The 19266-nt window shown below is 40.7% G+C and overlaps 2 protein-coding genes and 1 pseudogene across 2 annotated transcripts; all 3 read left to right on the plus strand.

Moving 5' to 3' along the window:
- Nucleotides 1-827: 827 nt before the first annotated feature.
- LOC133918332 (uncharacterized) lies at nucleotides 828-3604 on the plus strand. The gene is made up of 5 exons (XM_062362172.1): nucleotides 828-1297; nucleotides 1475-1750; nucleotides 1843-1911; nucleotides 2457-2649; nucleotides 2901-3604. The coding sequence occupies exons 1-5, from the start codon at nucleotides 926-928 to the stop codon at nucleotides 3299-3301; spliced, it is 1311 nt and encodes a 436-aa protein (XP_062218156.1). The 5' UTR covers nucleotides 828-925; the 3' UTR covers nucleotides 3302-3604.
- Nucleotides 3605-10809: 7205 nt separating this feature from the next.
- Nucleotides 10810-13705, plus strand: LOC133917305 (protein HIGH CHLOROPHYLL FLUORESCENCE PHENOTYPE 173, chloroplastic-like; annotated as a pseudogene).
- A 2204-nt stretch (nucleotides 13706-15909) lies between these two features.
- LOC133918333 (guanine nucleotide-binding protein subunit gamma 2-like) lies at nucleotides 15910-19035 on the plus strand. Its single transcript, XM_062362173.1, has 4 exons — nucleotides 15910-16463; nucleotides 18265-18317; nucleotides 18410-18454; nucleotides 18556-19035. Exons 1-4 carry the CDS (start codon nucleotides 16206-16208, stop codon nucleotides 18656-18658), a joined length of 459 nt encoding a protein of 152 aa, XP_062218157.1. The 5' UTR covers nucleotides 15910-16205; the 3' UTR covers nucleotides 18659-19035.
- The last annotated feature ends 231 nt before the right edge of the window (nucleotides 19036-19266 follow it).

Consider the following 19266-nt stretch of genomic DNA (forward strand, 5'->3'; position numbering starts at 1 on the left):
AAAAAATACCATAAGCCTCCAGAAAATTCCTACACCATTCTTTACCCTTCGAAAGCCATATCTCCATCATTACAACTTAGATCTAATAGTTCCCTTCACCAATAATTCACCAAAAATCATAAAAATAATAAATTGAGTTGCTTGATGTGCTTTTTTGGCTCTTGTGTTAGCTTTCGGTGTTTATTGTCTTGTTTTCTTTTGCAATTAGACATCGACGTATAGGTGAAGGAGTTTGCAGGTTTTTAGGAATAGAGGTTTGAGGATCCTGTTGAGAAACAGGGAGTTGTTCTTGATTCATTTTGTTCCTATGTTTTTTAAATAATCTTTTTTGCAAGGTTGCATGTTTTTTACTACCATTGGGAAACCCAAATAGGACTATACCTTGATTTTCTCACACCTACCTTCTCGCCTCGGTTTGGTGGGATCAAAGGTTATATTTTTTTTCTGAAGGAGATGGGACAAAATTGAACCTTATGCCAAGTTGGTATAAGATTTTCTAATTTTTCGTACACTAGGCTCTCTCGCTCCTTTCGACATGGGAGAAGCTATAGTAACCAACCTAAGTGCACGGGCATTAGAAAAAAATTCTCAGTTATTCGTAATTTTTTTTATCATATGGTGAAGTGTGCACTCGGTCTTTGAACCTGTCGCTTCGCCTCTGCTTTTTTCTATTTTACAAATCGTGAGGAAATCGATTTGGGCATGATTTTGAAATCTGCTTCTCTTTCTCTCTCTGAAATGGAAATCTTCTTCACTATCAGTGAGGCAGTGACTAGCGAGTCTGCTGGGTGTTGACTACTGAACCCAATCCGAGCCATCCGTTTCGCGATCGGACGGTGATCAGGCACCCCACGGCGCTCCGCGTACGTTTATCCACGCCTCGGCGCCTCGCTGGCGTCGTGTGCGGCTCGCTTCAGCCACGGCAATGGCGGCGACCCGGCGCCTCTTCTCCTTCCACCTCCATCTCGGCCCCCGCGCGTCCGCGCGTCCTTTCGCCGCCGCCGTCGCAACCCCCCACCACCGTGGAAAGCACGACGCGGTCATGTGCAAGGCTGCCGGGAAGTCCAAGGCCAAGGCGAGCAAAGGCGGCGAGCGGCTGCAGAGGCGGGCGCTGGAGGAACACCTCAAGCGGCGCACCCGCTCCGCCGCCGCCTTCGACGCCGACCTCTACGGTCGCCACGCCAACGCCCACCACGTCCCCGTCTTGCTCGGCGAGGTCCTCGCCGCCTTCCGCCGGCCCCGCACGCTCCGCTCCTTCGTGGACTGCACCCTCGGCGCCGCCGGACACTCGCTCGCCGTCTGTATCCACACACACTTATGCTCTTTCGCTGCTATGTTGTATCAACCTTACATGCTAATGCTAACAACCTGTTCGATGAATGCTTTTTCCTCTTCTTCGCGGGGTTTTTGCTATTCGGAAGTGCTTTTGCCCGCAATCTGTTTGATGGAATGCCTCTTTGGCTTTGTGTAGTAGATGATGGAGGCGCACCCGGAGATGGAGCTGTATATTGGCATGGACATCGACCCCTCTGCCCTGGAGATCGGCCGTGGGCACATTGAGGCCTTCCTTGCCGGTAGGGAAGCGAATAGAGGGGAAGGCGGTGCCTTGCAGGGGACACTGCGTGCCTACACTCACGTCAAGAACTTCAAATACATCAAGCAAGTTCTTGGTGGCGTGGACGAGAGCCTAGCGGTTGGCTTGTCTGGAGTTGACGGCATCCTCATTGACCTTGGCATGTCATCCATGCAGGTCAGGTGCTCGGTTAAATGTTATGAAACTGATTATATGGCTCCTGAATTTCGAGTTTTCTGATCTGTGTTTCCTCTTGTTACCGCCCTCAGGTGAACAGATCAAATAGGGGATTCAGTGTGCTCCAGGATGGTCCTCTTGATATGCGCATGGACCCTAAGGTCAGTGTTGCTTTGCTCTATTTAGCAGGTCTTTTCTTCATTCTACTCACTTACCATAATGCACCGTCCATGAATATTTGTTACCACAAGCATGAAGTGTTGCTATGGCAAAGGACACTGCATTTAGCACAGTCTGTCTAGGAATTTTTTAAAACACAAATTTGCACCTCGGTTCATTAGATTATCTTGACTGTAGTTATGTTAACGAAACTACAAGTCCATGCAGTAATTTATTATGCCAATCAATGTTTTACTTTATAAAGCATGTTAATACAGTGAATTTAGCTCACTAACTTAATTTTCAATTTCCCAGTTCAGCTAATATCCAATGGATTTTGTCATTTGAAACAATTTATTTGTAGCTTTACACGTTCCATGTCATTGGTTGAATGTTAAAACTATGTTCAGAAGAAAGAAGGTTTCATGTTTCGTCATGTTTGAAAGTCACTAGACACTAGTGATGTCCAAAAACTGCAACTCAACTTTGGTCTTGATTTTGTCTTCAAATTGCTTTACTACTCTTACTTATAGATGAAATTAGACAGGCCACTTTAAGAGCAGAAGATATCTTGAATTCTTGGCCTGAGCTTGAAGTTGGGCGTGTCCTGCGTGATTATGGGGAGGAAAGTAATTGGCAATCCCTTCAGAAGCAAATTGTTAAAGCCCGGGCAACAGGTGGTTTGCACTCTACTGGAGAGCTTGTCAAACTTATCCAGCGAATGTGCACCATCTCACGAGGTATGTGTGAACCTTGTACAATTCTGCCATAAAGGTCTCCACTAATTTTGATTGTTATAGTGTTATGCAGCAGGGGATCATTTTCTTTTGTTTTTTACTTTAGTGTATTTCTGCTTTCTACTTGCATTTTCTCAGGTATCTTTATGTAGCATAGTTGAACTTCTTCCGAAAGGAAAAAAGAAACATATATAGATATTTTTGCAAGGTATAGATATACAGTAAGAATCCCGTGACAAATTTATAAAATACAGGGCGGCAAGGCTGGATTAAGACTGCGACAAGGGTGTTTCAGGCCCTCAGGATCGCAGTTAATGATGAACTCCGGACTTTGGAAGATGCACTCCATTCATGCTTTGACTGCCTAGGAACAGGTGGCCGTCTTGCTGTGATCTCGTTCCACAGTTTGGAGGACAGAATTGTGAAGCAGACCTTCTTGGACCTTATTCATGGGGATGAAGCGGATGAACCAGATGATGAAGACAGCGTGGAACTGACTGATATCAATGATGAAGACGAACCATGGTTTAAGCAGAGAGTGCAGGGAAAGAATGGAGCCATCCTAACAAAAAGACCAATAACCCCTTGTCAAGAGGAAGAGGAACTAAATCAGAGGTGCAGAAGTGCAAAGCTTAGAGTGATCCAGAAGTCCTGAATAACTTTGGATAGCTTTTGATGCGTTGCCGAGGACATTGGCACATAGAAAGTCTGAATGAGTTCCTCACAAGCGTACACTACTGGTAAGGATCACCAGAACGCGTACACTCGTAAGGATCACCAGAACAATTACCTCAATAGAATGAGACGGCGGTGTTTTTCCTCGGCATGGAAACTAGAGGCTTTATGTTAAGACGGCGGTGTATCTGCATCATTTTTTGTACTTCATTTATGTATATCAGTATGTCCTCTGTAAGATCATTATCTTGCATGATGCAATAATAGTTTATAGTTTGTTTAAGGTGGTGATCTTCACTCCTGCTCACAATCCTGGCAGCACACTATTATTCCCCCTCTCTTTTTTCCCTATTTGAGAATGCAACACATGTTCAACCAGCATATATCTTCTTTACGAAAAACGCATGAGAATTGCGTATATTTATATCAAGATAAACAAGGATTAACTCAACATGTACAGAGTCAAATACATAAAAATTCCAAACTGCACAGAAAGCTGTTGCTGCGTCAGCCTTGCCACGCTCACGCAGAACTGAGGGTGCGTTTGGAAGAGAAAGAGGGTTCAGTAATAAGGTTCTGTGGTAGTGGGAGTTTGGGTGGTGGGGAGAGAGGCATTTGATTTTTTTTATCATCCTGTCATCCGGTAGAGTGGCAAATTTGTTACTGGATTCACGGTCATAGCCTAAGGAGGGTTTATTATCATTCTCAATGAGGAATTATCACTTCAGTAGAATGACAAAAGGTTAAATATTACGAGTTTTGGTGGGATGGGAAACAAGAGTTTGAGAGTGAACTCCTACCGCTAGTTTGGTAGAGCGCTCCGTTGAGAGGGACATCATCTGGGCTCAAACCTGGTGCCCACCTCCTTTCTAGTGATTACTAGTGGAGACCGCACGCGCCGCTAGTAGAAATGGACGATGTATGCATGAGCTCTGTCAGGGTCCGAATTTCTTAAAAGGAAAATTCAAGCAAGTAGGCACAGATTGTTCATAGCAGTTACACCTAGTCTTAAGAGGAATCTCTTCACTGCATTGTTGCACAATGGTCACTGTAGCTTTTAGCAGGTGGCTTCTATCTAGTGTCGAACTGTGTAACAAATCTTAAGAGCAGCGAAGCTACGGACCATAAGGAAGTTTAGTTGTTCGGTAGCACAACCTAGCTTAATTATACAAAGACCATAACATATCTAGTTCCTGAGCACTGAGCGGTGACTATGATACTAATAGGAGTGTTGTGTATATCAGGTAAATGAAGTGTTGGTTAAATCCGATTGAGGTTTATATAGTAACGCTATATGATAGCCTGATAGCTGAGCGCAGCTAGTTACTGGTGCGTGAATCGTAAGTTGTGGTAACTTTTGGGCATAGATTATGTAAGATAAAGAAGAAATGGTGTAGCAACCAGAGGTGAGCAGAAATAACATGCATGTTTTTGCTATTAGAAATGTAGAATTCAATGACTTGGTAACCGGAATTGCATCAACGGAATTTACAGATGAAAAAAGAATATATGATCCACTAAGATGCGAAAGTTTAGCGATAGTTTGAATCCCTAAACAAACACTAGACATGCAACACTGAGAGCAGTAGCCTCATTGTACAACAGGAGCAGCACATATACGATGACTAAACAAGAGTGCAAGGGAGGAGCGTGCACAAAATAATGTTATCTACAGTGTGTGTCATGAGAATTCACATATGAAAAGTAGCATCGACAATAAACTGAAGACTCAATTCCTAGGTATTTCTGTGTTGAGTTCCATCCTTCTTGTCTCTGCTGTGGAATTGATACAAAGAGGATATCAGCATTCACACTACATACACAGATGACTCTTTAATGAGTGTAACTCTTGGAGAATTACTTTATGAAGGTGTCTTTTTTCCATTTAGCAGGTAATTATCAAATTAGTGTCGCATAGGTAAAGTTGAAGGAGTAAAACAAGCAGTGCTGAATGAAACACTAATCAGAAGCCAGTTAAATTTGCATGTAAAATAGAGAAAAGGAGAAATATGAATGGCGTGCCCTGATAGCAGTGTGAAAAAACTAAATAAATTAACTCAGGAATAAGAGATCGTACATCAGTTCAAACAACCATTTCATCATGAGATTTTCAAATGAAGCACCACACCCTGAGGCTACATGTTCTGTATGATCTGATGTAATACAGGCCTAGGAATAGGCAAACAAGCAATGTAACACAAGATTTTCAACATGGAACCTGCAGTGGACCAGGAAAAGCTGAAAGACTGCTATCCATCTCCATGGTATGCAAACAATGAAGAATGATTTCACTTTGCAGTACAAAATTGATGGCTTCAACATCATCAACATGCATACAGCAAAAGCAAAGAAGCTTCGTTCTCATTTGCAGGGAACACCAAAACTATGTAGCCAACTCATGCTAAGGATCTTCTACGGAAGATAAATCTAAGATCATGAAACACATAACTATAGGCCATTTTTCATGCATGTAATACATATGAAGAACTTGCCGAGGGAAGGAAATTTGTCAGATTCAAAGCAAGCACATACCTTCCGAATTCAGCTATCAATCTGGTTTTGGTGTAGACGTTAGCACCATTATTTTCTTCTTCTCCTGCTGCTTACAAGCGATGTTTGAGAAGTATCAGAACCAAAGAAATTTCTGCTGCCTTGCTGGTGGTGCAACTGGGGCATATACAGATTAGAAGAGTAAATTCAGATCCATACAGTAGCAGCCATGTAACTTGGGAATGCAGATTTGCCTGTAGAGAGGCATCGTGCAGTAGAGTTCTCGTCGTCGGAACAATTTTGTGAAGCGCCTGTTCAACACCAAATTTTTTATAGCACAGCAGAAGCCAGAACCTTTGAAAAAGAGAAGCGGTATACATGCAATTGAGATGTGGCCGTGGAACATCGTAAACTTAACGTGTGATCATCTCAAAGTGTAAGCACAATTAGGATGAAGGAATTCACCTTATGTTGAATGCAAAATGAGTCCAATGGTCTGTTTACCGGCAGGCAACAGCTGCAAAGATGAGTAAAATCTGTCAGAAAATATGCAATATTAAAAAGAAATGTAATCAAAATTGCAGGCAAGCCTGAATACAAGTGTAAAGAATCGGTGACGTCCTAAGAAATGTGTGAATTAGGATATTTAAAAGGCTAAATCAAAATTGACTCTAAAAACTTCACAAGATAAACCTATATAGATTTCTATCTAAATATGCCATATGTTTATCTAGTGTGTCTATTCTACCGTTCAAAAGGTTTGCAACCTATAGCCAATCCTAACAAACTAATTTAGGAAAGTAAATGCACAAAGGTAGATTACAAGAATGTAAATACGAAAGCGTAAATATGATAGAGAAAATAAACTCGGCACAAGAGATTTTTATCCCGTGGTATCGATGACATAAATATCACATCTAGTTCACGCTGGAGCTCCACCAAGAATATGCTCCCGGTCGCCAAGACTCTTTCGGTCACAACTCTTGAGTCACCAAATCACAAAGATTAGATCTCAACCCAGATGAGCCACCAAGCCACAAATGTAAGATCTCATCACTAGCCTCTTTCACGGTCACTTGTCACCGTCTTCACTTCGGAGCTTGAGCCACCAAGAAAAATATCTCTGCATCCTCATACACATGTCTTGATGCTGCTCCATACCAAGTCAAAGGGTCAACAAGCTTCAACAACTCTGGTTCAAGGCGTCGGCGAGTCACCAAGACTCTAAGACGCCGATGTACCACCCGGTACAAGTTAGGATCACTCCTTGATCCATTGTTTTGGGTAGTAATTACCTAGCAACACTCTCTCTAGGCCTATAAGTACTAATCACTCACTAAACGTATGCTTAATTACCTTGAATAATTACATTAAGCACTTTAGTGGCTTAGATGTCTTCTCAAATGTCTCTGTGTTTCTTTGGACTCTAGCAGCATGCCACCCCTTCAAATGATTTAATGGAGAGGTATTTATAGTTTAAAACCCGCCCTAGCCATTTTCCCAATGACTTAGAAAAGCTATTAACGTCGGATGATCTGATGAGAATAATAATACTAACACCGAATCATTCGGTGAGTATATCTTCAAAAACTAGCCGTTGGAACCCTCACCCAAAGCCTCTATGAACACAGGATACTCTGGTGTATACTTCATCTCCATCACCATACTATCCTGCAAGTTATCCTGAGCCAGACTGTACCATTTCTTCTATGTGCAAAACACTTCGGTGTAAGCCTCTGGAGTACTTCCTCTTGACACCAGACCATCCGATCAGTTCGTCTTCGTTCTTCGTCACTTGGAATCGTCTCTGCAAGAAATGCTCCGGTAAATCCTCCGGTGCACTCACTTCCCATCACTGGTGGTCTGTTGTTCTCCGATCTTCAACACTTGTAATCCTCTCTGCAAGAATTGCACTGGTTTATATCTTCCGCTGATCCTCGACCTTCCGATGAGTTCAACTTCTTCTGTCCCGAGCCAAAATACTTCGGTGTGCACCTTATTCATCAACACCAGACTATTCGGTAGCTTCTTCAGTTTTGCTCTTCTCTGTAGATAAAGCTCCGGTGCTATACCTCGCTGAGCGCCGAACTATCGGTGATGTCCTCTTGCTTATTCTCCACTTTTGTCAGATATGCTCTGGTGAGTTTAATTTCTTCTGCACCAGACTATCTGGTGGCTTCTCTTCTCTGGAACTTGCCTAATTTAGTTTATCTTTGTTTCGGCTACGGTAACTTCTTCATATATTACATCCATACGATCTACTAAAGCATATACTTAATAAACATATTAGTCATAATAACTATATTATTATTAATCATTAAAATCATAATCATAACCTAATAGAATTATTGTCACTACAACAAGCAACAACTCAGATCAGTGCATAGCAGCAAAAGTTTAAACTAAAAGACGTAAGGTAAAGCAACCTAACTGATTTTTTACGCATGTTATTACCTGAACCTTTCATGCTTCTAGCTTCCCTTCTGTACAATAGTGGCAAGAACTCTTCTTTACTTACGTAAGAACTCGATGTGCAGAGAACATGACTACTATTGATGAGCCTAAAGGTGTCAAACAACCTAGAGAAGGATACATTCTCCTGATTGATCCTGTGCTCTGCGTGGAAAAGAAAAGAAACTATTTTCATTTAGAAACAATAGCAGCTTCTGACAGGGGATTCAACCCATCTTCTTGTAGTGAAATAAAGATGAGAGACATAGCAAGTAAAAGAACCATAATAATTTTAGGTTTTATTACTGGCTTACATCATCTAACGACCTCTCCAAACCCTTGCTTTCTTTTAACTGGACCACGCTAGACCATACCAGTTTCCACCACTATTTGCAAATCCCTAGAAAACAAACAACATCAAAATCATTCATCACACATAAAGGGAGCACACAAGGTACAAAATTGAGTAACAAACATTGCCGAAAAGAAAAAGGGAAAGAAGATACACCTTTCTCTACGAGATGGCAAGAATGATTGGCTAAAAGAACCGAAAATATGACTCATTCGCGGATGCCTACGCCATGCCACAATCGATAAAAGCTACCACTGGTGCCCCAGTGCTGCAGTCCTTTGATCTTCGGCTGTACAAAGCCTATAATACATCTATTGATTAAATTACATCTTGATACGAACTCAAGCAAATTGCAGGGGCAAATTTTTAAAGCATTTTGTAACATGATGAGCTGCTGTGTTCTACAATCTTGAGTTATTAACAAAATAAAGCAATTGATCAGGACTAAACCTGTCCAAATGGACCATACCTACTTAGCCAGCTCGAGGTCCGCCACTACAGGCTTGGCCTAGGCACGGCATAGCTAGAGCGTAGCTGGACCGGGCCGGCACGGTGCAACGAGTCATGCCTGGGCTGGAACGGGACATTTGAAGAGACACGCCACAACTTGCAAGTGAAGGAGTGGAGTAGCGATGAAGCAGACGGTGTTGTAGTACAATCCGATAGTTCTATTCGTCATTAGGAGTATGACTCTGCCATTGCAAAAAAGAGCTATGCCGCTTCATTGCAAGAGCGGATCTGCAACTTAACATCGGTGAGTCTACTGTATTTGAAGATTATACTAAGCAAGCTCATAATATTAGGCTCACGTATGTTTTTAGGCATACAACTAGTAAGGATATAGTAAAATACTATAATATATGTCGTAGCAAACTTAAAAAAAATATCGTTTGACCTTGGACTTATGGGCATGTAGAGTTAGAGAGGATTATCTTAGTGTGGTTGCTCATTTTGTTAATAATGATTGGAAATTAGAAAAGAGAATAATAGATGTCCGTTTGATTGACAACACGCATATTGGTAAAAATATTGCTAAAAAATATCTCAAGTAGTTGAAAACTTTGATCTCACAAATAAAATATTATGTATCACTTTAAATATTGCTGGCGCAAACTATAAAGCAATGTATATTCTTATTATATTGTTTAGTATATATACTGAATCTTTCTTGTTACATCAACGTTGTTCTTGTCATATCAATCTTATAGTAAAATTCGATTTGAAGAGATTGTTGCAATAAGTAGAAGATTTTTATATTACAATATCTTTTTATGAACTCCTCTAACCAAATAATTGCAATATATAAGTAACACTATGTTACGATATGTGTGCGTCCCATAAATTTGCTATGAACATGTTAGTAAAATGGAATTATACTTTCTTGATACTAAAAAATATTGTATCATATAAGAGTATATTTTGTGTGTTTATTCGTACACACATGGGGTCACACTTTACGCATGAAAACACATTGGTATGTTGCCGAAAGGATACTAGAGTTTTTTAATATTTTTATGATTCAGCTGTGAGTTTATCAGGAGTTTATTATCCAATATCTTACTTAGTATTGCAAAAAATTATTAAAATTGTTACTCATTTAAACAACTATAAAAATAACAATCTTGTAAGAGATTGTGTAGTTACTGTGAAATCTAAATTCTTAAAATATTAGAAAGAAATTTCTTTGTCGTACGTTTTACCTTTATTTTAGATCATACAGCTAAAATTGTAGATTTATATAGAGTTCTCTCAATTCTAGATGATGCTCTTAGCCACGATTATTCTAGTTATTATACTAATATCCGTTCTAAGTTATTCAAAATTTATGGTAAATATAAAACAAAGTATGGTGGAGTTCGCCTGCAACGACCTCCACTAGCACCCACAACAAGTAAGAAGATAACAACGTGAGGAAAAATATTTTGTAGAGGTTCTTCATTAAGAACTTTAGACTCTTCGTCACAATCGTTTACGAGTACCGAAATGCCAATATCCAGATGAGAGTTAACTAACTTCATCGACAATGACGTTATCAGCTATGAATAAAAAACTTCAACATACTACAATGGTGGTATGAGCATAAGACGAATTATCCAATGTTTTCACTGTTAGTACGAAATTTGTTAATAATTTCTGTATCTACAGTTTCTTCTCTAGCTACATTTAATCTTATTAGAAGGATAATTGAAAAGAGAATGATAAATCTATTAAGTGAGATAGTAGAAATACTCGTTACAGTATTTTTGAGCTCATGGCGAGATGCCCAACAAGTCTATCAGTTGGGCCGGCGCTCCCAGCAGGTGTTCGACGAGCTGTGCGGCAAGCTCTCGCAGCTCGGCCAGATGTCCAGCGCCTCCGCCGCCGCGGTGACCGAGCAGGACCCAGCCGTCCTCTTCCTCGGCAGCCCAATGTGCGACTTCACCGTGCCCGACGCGCGCAGGACACCACCGTCCGCGTCGTCGGTGCCACCAGCTGCGTCGTCCGCAAGCTCATGCTCCGCGGATACAACGTCAAGGTCATCTCAACACTTATTTCTTTTATTCTATTCTCTTTGATCATCTTCAATTACACATTTCCACTAGCGTTCATACTTCATACCAACCGATGCAATGGCTCATCAGTGCTCACTCCTTTGAGCTCATGGAAAAGTAATAAAAAAAAAGGAACTGATGAGAGAACAGGGTTTACAAAATTGTTTGGCACCCGAAAACCGGGATCCAGTGATTTTCCGAAATTTTTGAAAACTAGAAAATTCAGTCAAATTTCGGTGAGAATTCGGATAAATTCACTCGGTCAAATTTGTAAATTGGAGACAAAAACCGATCAAATCGAGTTAGTGAAAACCGGTTGAATTCAACCAAAAAACCAACGAATTCTCTGATTTACCGAGCGAATTTTCCACATTTTGAACGAATTCGTTGAACACCGGTGAATTTACTGATTTGTCGAGCACATTTCTCGAATTTCAGTGAAGTTAAAAAAAAGCTAAAAAAAATAGCTCAATCTTGTAAAATCAATAACTAATTCATTTGAGCTTCAAATCAAGTAAAACAAATTTTTTTAGTTTACTTGTAACATGATCTACATGATAAAAGTATTTATACTCATAAAAAAGTTGAATATTTTCTGCGAGAAAATGTATTTGCTAAACCTAGTTAATGCATATTTAATTCTTTGCTAATCCAAAAATCATGAAACTAATTTTTTTAGTCTTATTACATGATCCTACATATTTTAAAAATATATAAACTCATGAAATAGTTATTTTAACATGCAAAATTAGTGAAAATGTATTGCAACTAGATTAATTCATAACTAACCCATCACACCTCCAAAATTAGTGAAAGCACTTTTATTAGTTTAATTATACTATGATTTATGTAAGAAAAATAATGGTAGACATGAAAAATTTAATTATAGTATTGATTCTTAACATGCTCACTTTTATGCTTGTGAATTTGTAAAAATTATGAAAAAATTAATAAAACTCTAAATAAAGTGAAACCAATTTTAAAGATCCTCTTAAGATATCCTCTTAAGGTATGATGGCTTGCTTCTTTCGGTGGGCGGAGATGGAAGATCATATGTTATTATCCTTGAGACTGGTCCACTAGCTGACACCTCACAGAACAAGAAGTATTTTGCTCGGATGAACACAAAAGTAGGGTTTTGTAGGGTAAGTGGCATTTGATGACATATCCTTACTGTGTATGCTACCTGGTTGTGCGCTGCAATGAAACCTACTATGCATAAAATGTCTGTTTTTTGCAGGTAGGTGTGCCGTTTTCGACTTTCTGGCTAGTAAACCCACAAGATCCTCCATTGGACCTATTCCTTGTGCACACGCTAACCATCAGATTTGAACCAAAAAAGCAGGTTAATAAACAATGGTTCGTGGTTTGACATTATGAAGAAGCCAGTGCTGCTGATGTTGATGGTTTACCAGTTACATTGTGCAGAGACCTGGTGATTCATCGCAAGGAGCTAGTGACCCCAGAAACTTTGAGCTAAAAATGGAATTCGTAAAAGCTTTGCCAGTAAGTTATTCACCTGATATTGACTCTTGTGGTGCCTTTTATAATCAATATTATTTCCTTTTTATATTTATTATTGGGGTTTATTTTTTTTGCAGACTGGTCAAGAAACAGACGTTGTACTGGTCTCGTGCACAAGCTCTGGGATTGAACCTAACAGGAGAGAACAAGTCCTGAAAGTGAAGAAGGTTCCAATGCTCACGACCACATAAACGTCTAAACTGTTCTTGATGCACACCTAATGCAGAAAGTTAATCAGCTTATTATTTTGCTAGGCTGGAGAGGATGCATTGAGGAGATCTGGCCTTGGATATACAATTGTACGCCCAGGTCCACTGCAGGTACCACATAGGAGTGCACTCCTTTTCTTTTTCTTCTTCTTCTAGACCTACAATGCTGTGTTTTTTTTATGAGTTCACGGTATTGCTTCAATCCATGCTGCATTCTAACATGGCATTCTTTTTTCTCACTCCACGAAGAACCTGGCGGTCAGCGCGCCTTGATCTTTGACCAAGGGAACAGGACCTCCCAGGTGACATAGCATGCAGTATACCCTATTGAATGAGTTGGATAGTAGCTTTTTTTCTGGACATGCTAACCATCAGTCTTTTTAACTCGTACTGCAGGGCATCAGCTGTGCTGATGTAGTAGACATTTGCGTCAAAGCACTGTAGGATTCCATAGCAAGGAACAAAAGCTTCGATGTATGATATACTACCCTTCCCTTGAACACAACTAGTTGATGTCTTCTTGATGGATACTATTTTGCAGCAGTGCAACAATGAACTAAATCTGAGCCATCTATTTGCTTTGCTTTGTTCAGGTGTGCTATGATCATGTTTTAGAGCAAGGGAATGAGCTGTATGAGCTTGTAAGTCACAACTGAAAACCAATGCTAATTGTGCTTCAACTGAATTTATCAAATTAATCTGGTTTCCACACGCATTTGATTCGCTGATGGATGTGAGACGTGGACTTGTTGCAGGTGGCTCATTTGCCTGACAAGGCGAACAGCTACCTCGCGCCTGCTCTCTCGTTTCTGGAGAAGAACACCTGATGATCAGCGAGATGCAGTATGGATGAATGATATATAACAGGAGAACAGCACCTGTCGCCTATCTTTTGTCACTCCTCTTTTAAAGCTTTTTTCTTCCTTTTCGTACTGAAACCGACATGATGCCATGTTTATAGACAACATCGTACAAGTTTGAGGGAGCAGTTGACTGACGTCGAAATTTCTGGTGTTCCTACTACTTTTTCCTCACTAGATAATTTAGAGAGAGAGAAAAAGAGATGGAGAAAAGAGAAGGTATGTTCCTTCAAGAAAGAAAAAAAAAAGAGAAGGTCAGAAGGATAAAGTTTGAGTCGAAACATAGGGCAACTTCTGTTTTAAAAAAGAAGAAGATAGTGCAACTTTGGAAGCAGTGAGGGCCTGATTGCTGACTAGAGGTGCTTCTTTCTTCTGAAGAAGGGTTGGTCGAATTCATCGAAATGAGAAATTCAGACGTGCCAATTGGTCTCAAGATTAAGAGTATCTCCTGTGCTGCTAATGTACGTATCTTTTGAGACAGATCAATCTACCTTTCAAAAAGTTCGTTTCAATTTTCGTACAGTACGTGCCATTATAAAGTTGCTGAAAACTGATACTACATGACCTGAACTTGGTTGACCCGGTTAAGATCGACAATGAACAAATAGTAGTAGAGTCGTAGGTGATTTTTCGGTTCAGATGTGAAGTGGTAGGTGTTGGTAAACTGCTAGTGCAAGCATTGCTCATCGGTGGGTTCTCTCCAATACAATACTCTCTCCTATCAAAAATACTTAATATTTTAGACATAACACATCCACCGTTGTATACCTTTGACCGTAATTTTCTACTACAATGTGTTTATAAAATCCAATAAATTTACAATATTATAAAAAATTTCTTAAAACAAATCTACATATATAATTTTATATTTTTAAATTAAATATTTAAAAAAATTATTGATAGTTAAAATTTCAAAAAATTAACTTAGATCTTATCTAAAACGTCAAGTATTTGCGACCGAAGAGAGTACTAATCATCACATCTTGCATCTACTCCATATTTGTTGATATGCTAATGAGAAAAAAAGAGAGAGAAATCCTTATTTGCTACTGAAAAAAGTTGGCATTTCTTCTATGCCACCAAAAAAGTTGTATTTTCTTCAATGTCACTTATTCTAATTTTCGCTCCATTCCTCGCCACTTCTAACTTACATGCGGAAATACCACTGTACAGTTATCCATCTTTCTTCATGTCACTCCCATCTTGAGCAGTCTTCTACTTCCTACATGTTGCGGCCGTTCGAATTGAACAAACCAAATTGCAAATCAATCATATCGGGAGGAGAGACAAATGAGATGAGCACCGGAAGAGAGGAGAGAGATTAGAGCAAATCAATTAAAGAAACCACCTCTCTGCCATTTTCGTGAAAGGCTGACAAGGCTCAATAGTCTGACGGCGCTTTCAGTTAATAGAACTGACGAAGGTGGCAAGGAAGCGAGCGAAAACTATAACCAGTAGCATAGAAGTAAAGATAGCATTTTTTTAGAACGAATAAAAGACAAATTTTTTTCAGTGGCAAATAAGAAAATGTTAAAAAAATAGAAGACATGTATAGAGGCATTGTAGGGATTAAAATTTCGCCAAATTTTTACAATTTTATAGGAGAACAAAATATCTAATTTTAAAAAATTTCTTTCACTAATATGTGAAGCCCGCGTAGTATAGGACGAAAAATAATCAAAATTTCATGAATTTTGATCTTTTTGTTGGTAAACGAACAAAATTAGAACGAAATTGTGAAAGAAAAACATACACAAGTAGCAATAACTTTTGGGCGGTAAAATCCAATATACCGATATGCTAGGCCAAGGTTAGCCTTAGCTGCTGACTGATTGGTGCTCTCGATGTCTTTACGACAGATATAGATCTTCTGTAGTATTGCAAGATGTAATAATAGTCACTGACATATGATAGACAGATTGCAGACTGCACGTGTCACATTGACCGCCCTGTTGGCGCGTACCGTACGTCGTGTGGCTTTGCCTTGGCTGGGCTTGGCGCATTTCATTCGCTGCGAACGGGATCCTTTGATTTCATAACGAGGTGAATTTTGATGACTTCACTTCGCTGTGAGGAGTCGGATAAAAAATAAATGACTCAGTTGATACAGTAAATGGGCACAGTACTGGACAGTTTTACTTACAGTACCGTTACTACGCATTTGAAGTTACTGTACTTGCCTACCTGACCCTGCCTGTCTTTTCATCGATTCCTTCCCACTTCTGCCGCCGCCTAGTTGCATTGCGGCCGGTGCACTGACCCACAGGCCACCACCACCAGCACGCAGCGCGGCGCTTCCCTTCCCTGGTAGGAGAGTGACTAGTACTCCGCCCAATTGATAGGTACACGACGGCGTAGATCCGTCCGTCCGTCCTTCCATTCCATTCACACTTTCACAGTACAGTACTACGGAAGAGAGGAGAAGATTGCAAGAAGGGACACAGGCCAGAGGAGGAGGAGAAGCCCGATGAGGGGGGAAGCCAACGGAGGGGGGGAGGAGAGGCGGCGAGGTGAAGAGCACGAGGACGACGACGAGGAGGAGGAGCAGCAGCGGCCGGCCGAGGGGTCGGTGCAGCAGAGTCAGCACAGACAGAGCCAGAGGACGGCGAGGCCTTCCTCCGGGCCGCAGCCAGCGCTGCCCGCGATGAGGAACGTCGGGTACGTCGGCAAGCACCGCCTCTCCGCCGCCATCGCCCGCCTCGACCAGGAGCTCCAGTCGCTCCAGGTCCGTCTCCTTGCAACTTCTCCACCCTCTTCTCTTCCCTTCCCATGGATGGATCCGTCCTTAGCTTGAAAGGACTCCGGTAGCACATGCTTTTCGTTGCTGAATCAAGAACCGGCCGGATTCCACCCGAGGAGGAGTCATCAGCCCGGGCTGCTGGTGGCGTTGAACAAACGCGATCCAAATCTTGCCCTGTGCAAGCAACCCGGCTTTTCGTATAGAATCGAGAACTCAAATTGTCCCTGCGCATCTTATATCGCCGTTGGATTAGTCATGCGTGTTGCCTCCGTATAAGGGGAAAAATTGTTTCTTTTCTCTTTAGGTTGTTGTGTTCTTGGTTCAGGAACGAATGAAGGTCCATCCCATCTCTTGCTGTCTGGTTGTGTAGAAATGGACGGCCCGGACCAACAGTGGGGCAAAGATAAGCCAGTCATGATGATAGCAAAAAATTGCCATTCACAGCAACAACATTGGAAGTAGCAGGGTTGTGATGTTCATTGGGAATGCATCTTAGCCGTTCTATAGCACGATTTGCATGTATCGCGATTGACAAGTGGACAGCTTGAGCTGTGAGCAAAATGGGGTCCTGCACAATAATTGAAAATTCTTCAAATATGTTCTCATCGATCCTCGCTGAACTAAAGTAACTATTGGAAAGAAAATATTTAAAGAAACTGCAGGACTTCGTCGTCATTTGCACCTATGCCCTGTTCACTCTGTCTAAACAAACACCAAGGCTATTTTGCTGGTTGGAGGATCACCGGGAACTTATGATTGAGGCTTCTTTCCTTCTAGAAGAACTTGTTACTGGGGCTTATAGCTAGTGGTTATGATTTGTAACTCTGTTGTTTGATCTATCAATATCTATCTCTGCAAGGGTGAACTAATTATTTTCAGCCATCTTGCAACTCTCTTTACCAGGAATAAACTAAGAGTGTTGTTCCAAAGATGAATAAAATACTAAGCTCAAGATTTTGTTCAAAAGTAATATTAATGATTGATACTTGATATTGACTATTGCCATTACTTGTTTAAGGATTTTAGAGGATACGAAACCAATCAAAACATGGAAACTGGAAGAAAGGATTGGGTTTGTTAGCTACCGTGTTTCACAACTTTGCATCATACTATTCGTTAGTGGAGCCCTACATTTTTTGTCCCAAACATAGCATTAAGGAACTACTTATATTTTACTTCCATATAAATGTTGGTGTTTGTTTCCCGTCAGTATAAGCGTATAACTAGAGCTGTGAAACTGAAACCCTACATGACTGACCCGTGTTGCTGGTACTCTGATTTCTCAGTGAAGATCACATCCAAGATGTGGCTTTAGAGTAATAAGACTACACAGAATTAGTGATTTGGCCATCTTTTATGTTGCCCTTTCAATCTTTTACAAATGCAAAAGAAAGAAACGTGATTCATGATATTCACGATATCTGTTGAATATGTTCCAAAAAGGGGATCACGAATGCAAAACTTGATCTTTTATTCTGTTTATGCTCAAAGCCCTCGGTTACAGCCATGTTCATTTGGGAGGTTAGGCTAAAACCCATACCTGCCAGAATTTAGTGTAAACCAGCAGGTAACCGGTACCTGCAACCTTCAGAGTTTGCATATGGAATGATTACTCCGTATGACTGTTGTAAACCAGCAACTCGTTTGGGGACAAGGTTCTGCTTTGTCTTTTTCTTTTTTGGTGAACCAAGGCAAAGCTCTGCTATGACTTCAATAGTACTACTACAGAAGTATGTCATGGTCTGCTATGAGCCTATGACAACACTCAGTGTGTGTTTAAATGCAGGATGAACTGAATGAGCTTGAAAGCATGGAACCCGCATCAGCAGCATGCCAGGAGTAAGTAGATTTGAGTATAGCATTTGTTTTCCATCACATTATTTGTTGTTTCTTCCAGTTGTTGACTTGTGTTGTCGTCTTGAACAAGCCAGAGTGATCACAAGTACAGAAGGGAAACCTGACCCGCTTCTTCCTATGTAAGTGCCGACTTCAGCTACTCCCCATCTTTCAACTACCTCACCCTGCAAAACCCTTGTACATAAGCAATCACGTAACCGTGATCTCGCCATCTTTACAGCACCTGTGGTCCGGAGAATTCTTCTTGGGACAGATGGTTTCAGCGGGTCCGCAGCTCCCGCAGCAACAAATGGTGGGCATCCAAAGGTTCTGACTTCTCCTAGTTTCTGCAGAGATGAGATCATCATCAGTTGTGTGCAGATTAAACCAGTTCAAATGTGTCATCCATTGGTGTCTAGGCAAACAGAATACGAGACGACGTCGATTGTGGTGTGGTTCTCGGAACACCTGATAATTTTTTTGAGAGAATTGTTGTGTATGTAGTAATCCCTAACAAGAACATCGATGTATCCACATCAGACCTGATTGGTTGTTCACAAGATAGTCTGAAGATCATTTTCCCACAAGTTCGGACTAGCTCTGTCGGATTCCGATGGTTATGTAATGTTGCATGTTCTTTTTGCAAACGTGAAGATGCCACATTGTCATTGAAAAGTATCAGAAAGAACACCAGGTCTATAACATTGCGTTGTGCTTTTTATCATCACTTCTCATTTGTCTATGCAGAATTGCAGTAAGAAAATAATTCTGACAGGGTTTAATCATGGGATTATTGTGAACAGCTAGATTCGAAGTGTGTGAATTGTGCAGGTTGGGTTTGTTTTGTGGATTTTTTATTTTTATATTTCTTAAATCGAAAAAAATGTAAAAATAGGCCTACCTTTTGAAAAAACGCACATAATCATTGTTGCATGTTGGAAGGCTTGTCGCC

The sequence above is a fragment of the Phragmites australis genome, chromosome 5, assembly GCF_958298935.1.
Source record: "Phragmites australis chromosome 5, lpPhrAust1.1, whole genome shotgun sequence".
Taxonomy (NCBI): domain Eukaryota; kingdom Viridiplantae; phylum Streptophyta; class Magnoliopsida; order Poales; family Poaceae; genus Phragmites; species Phragmites australis.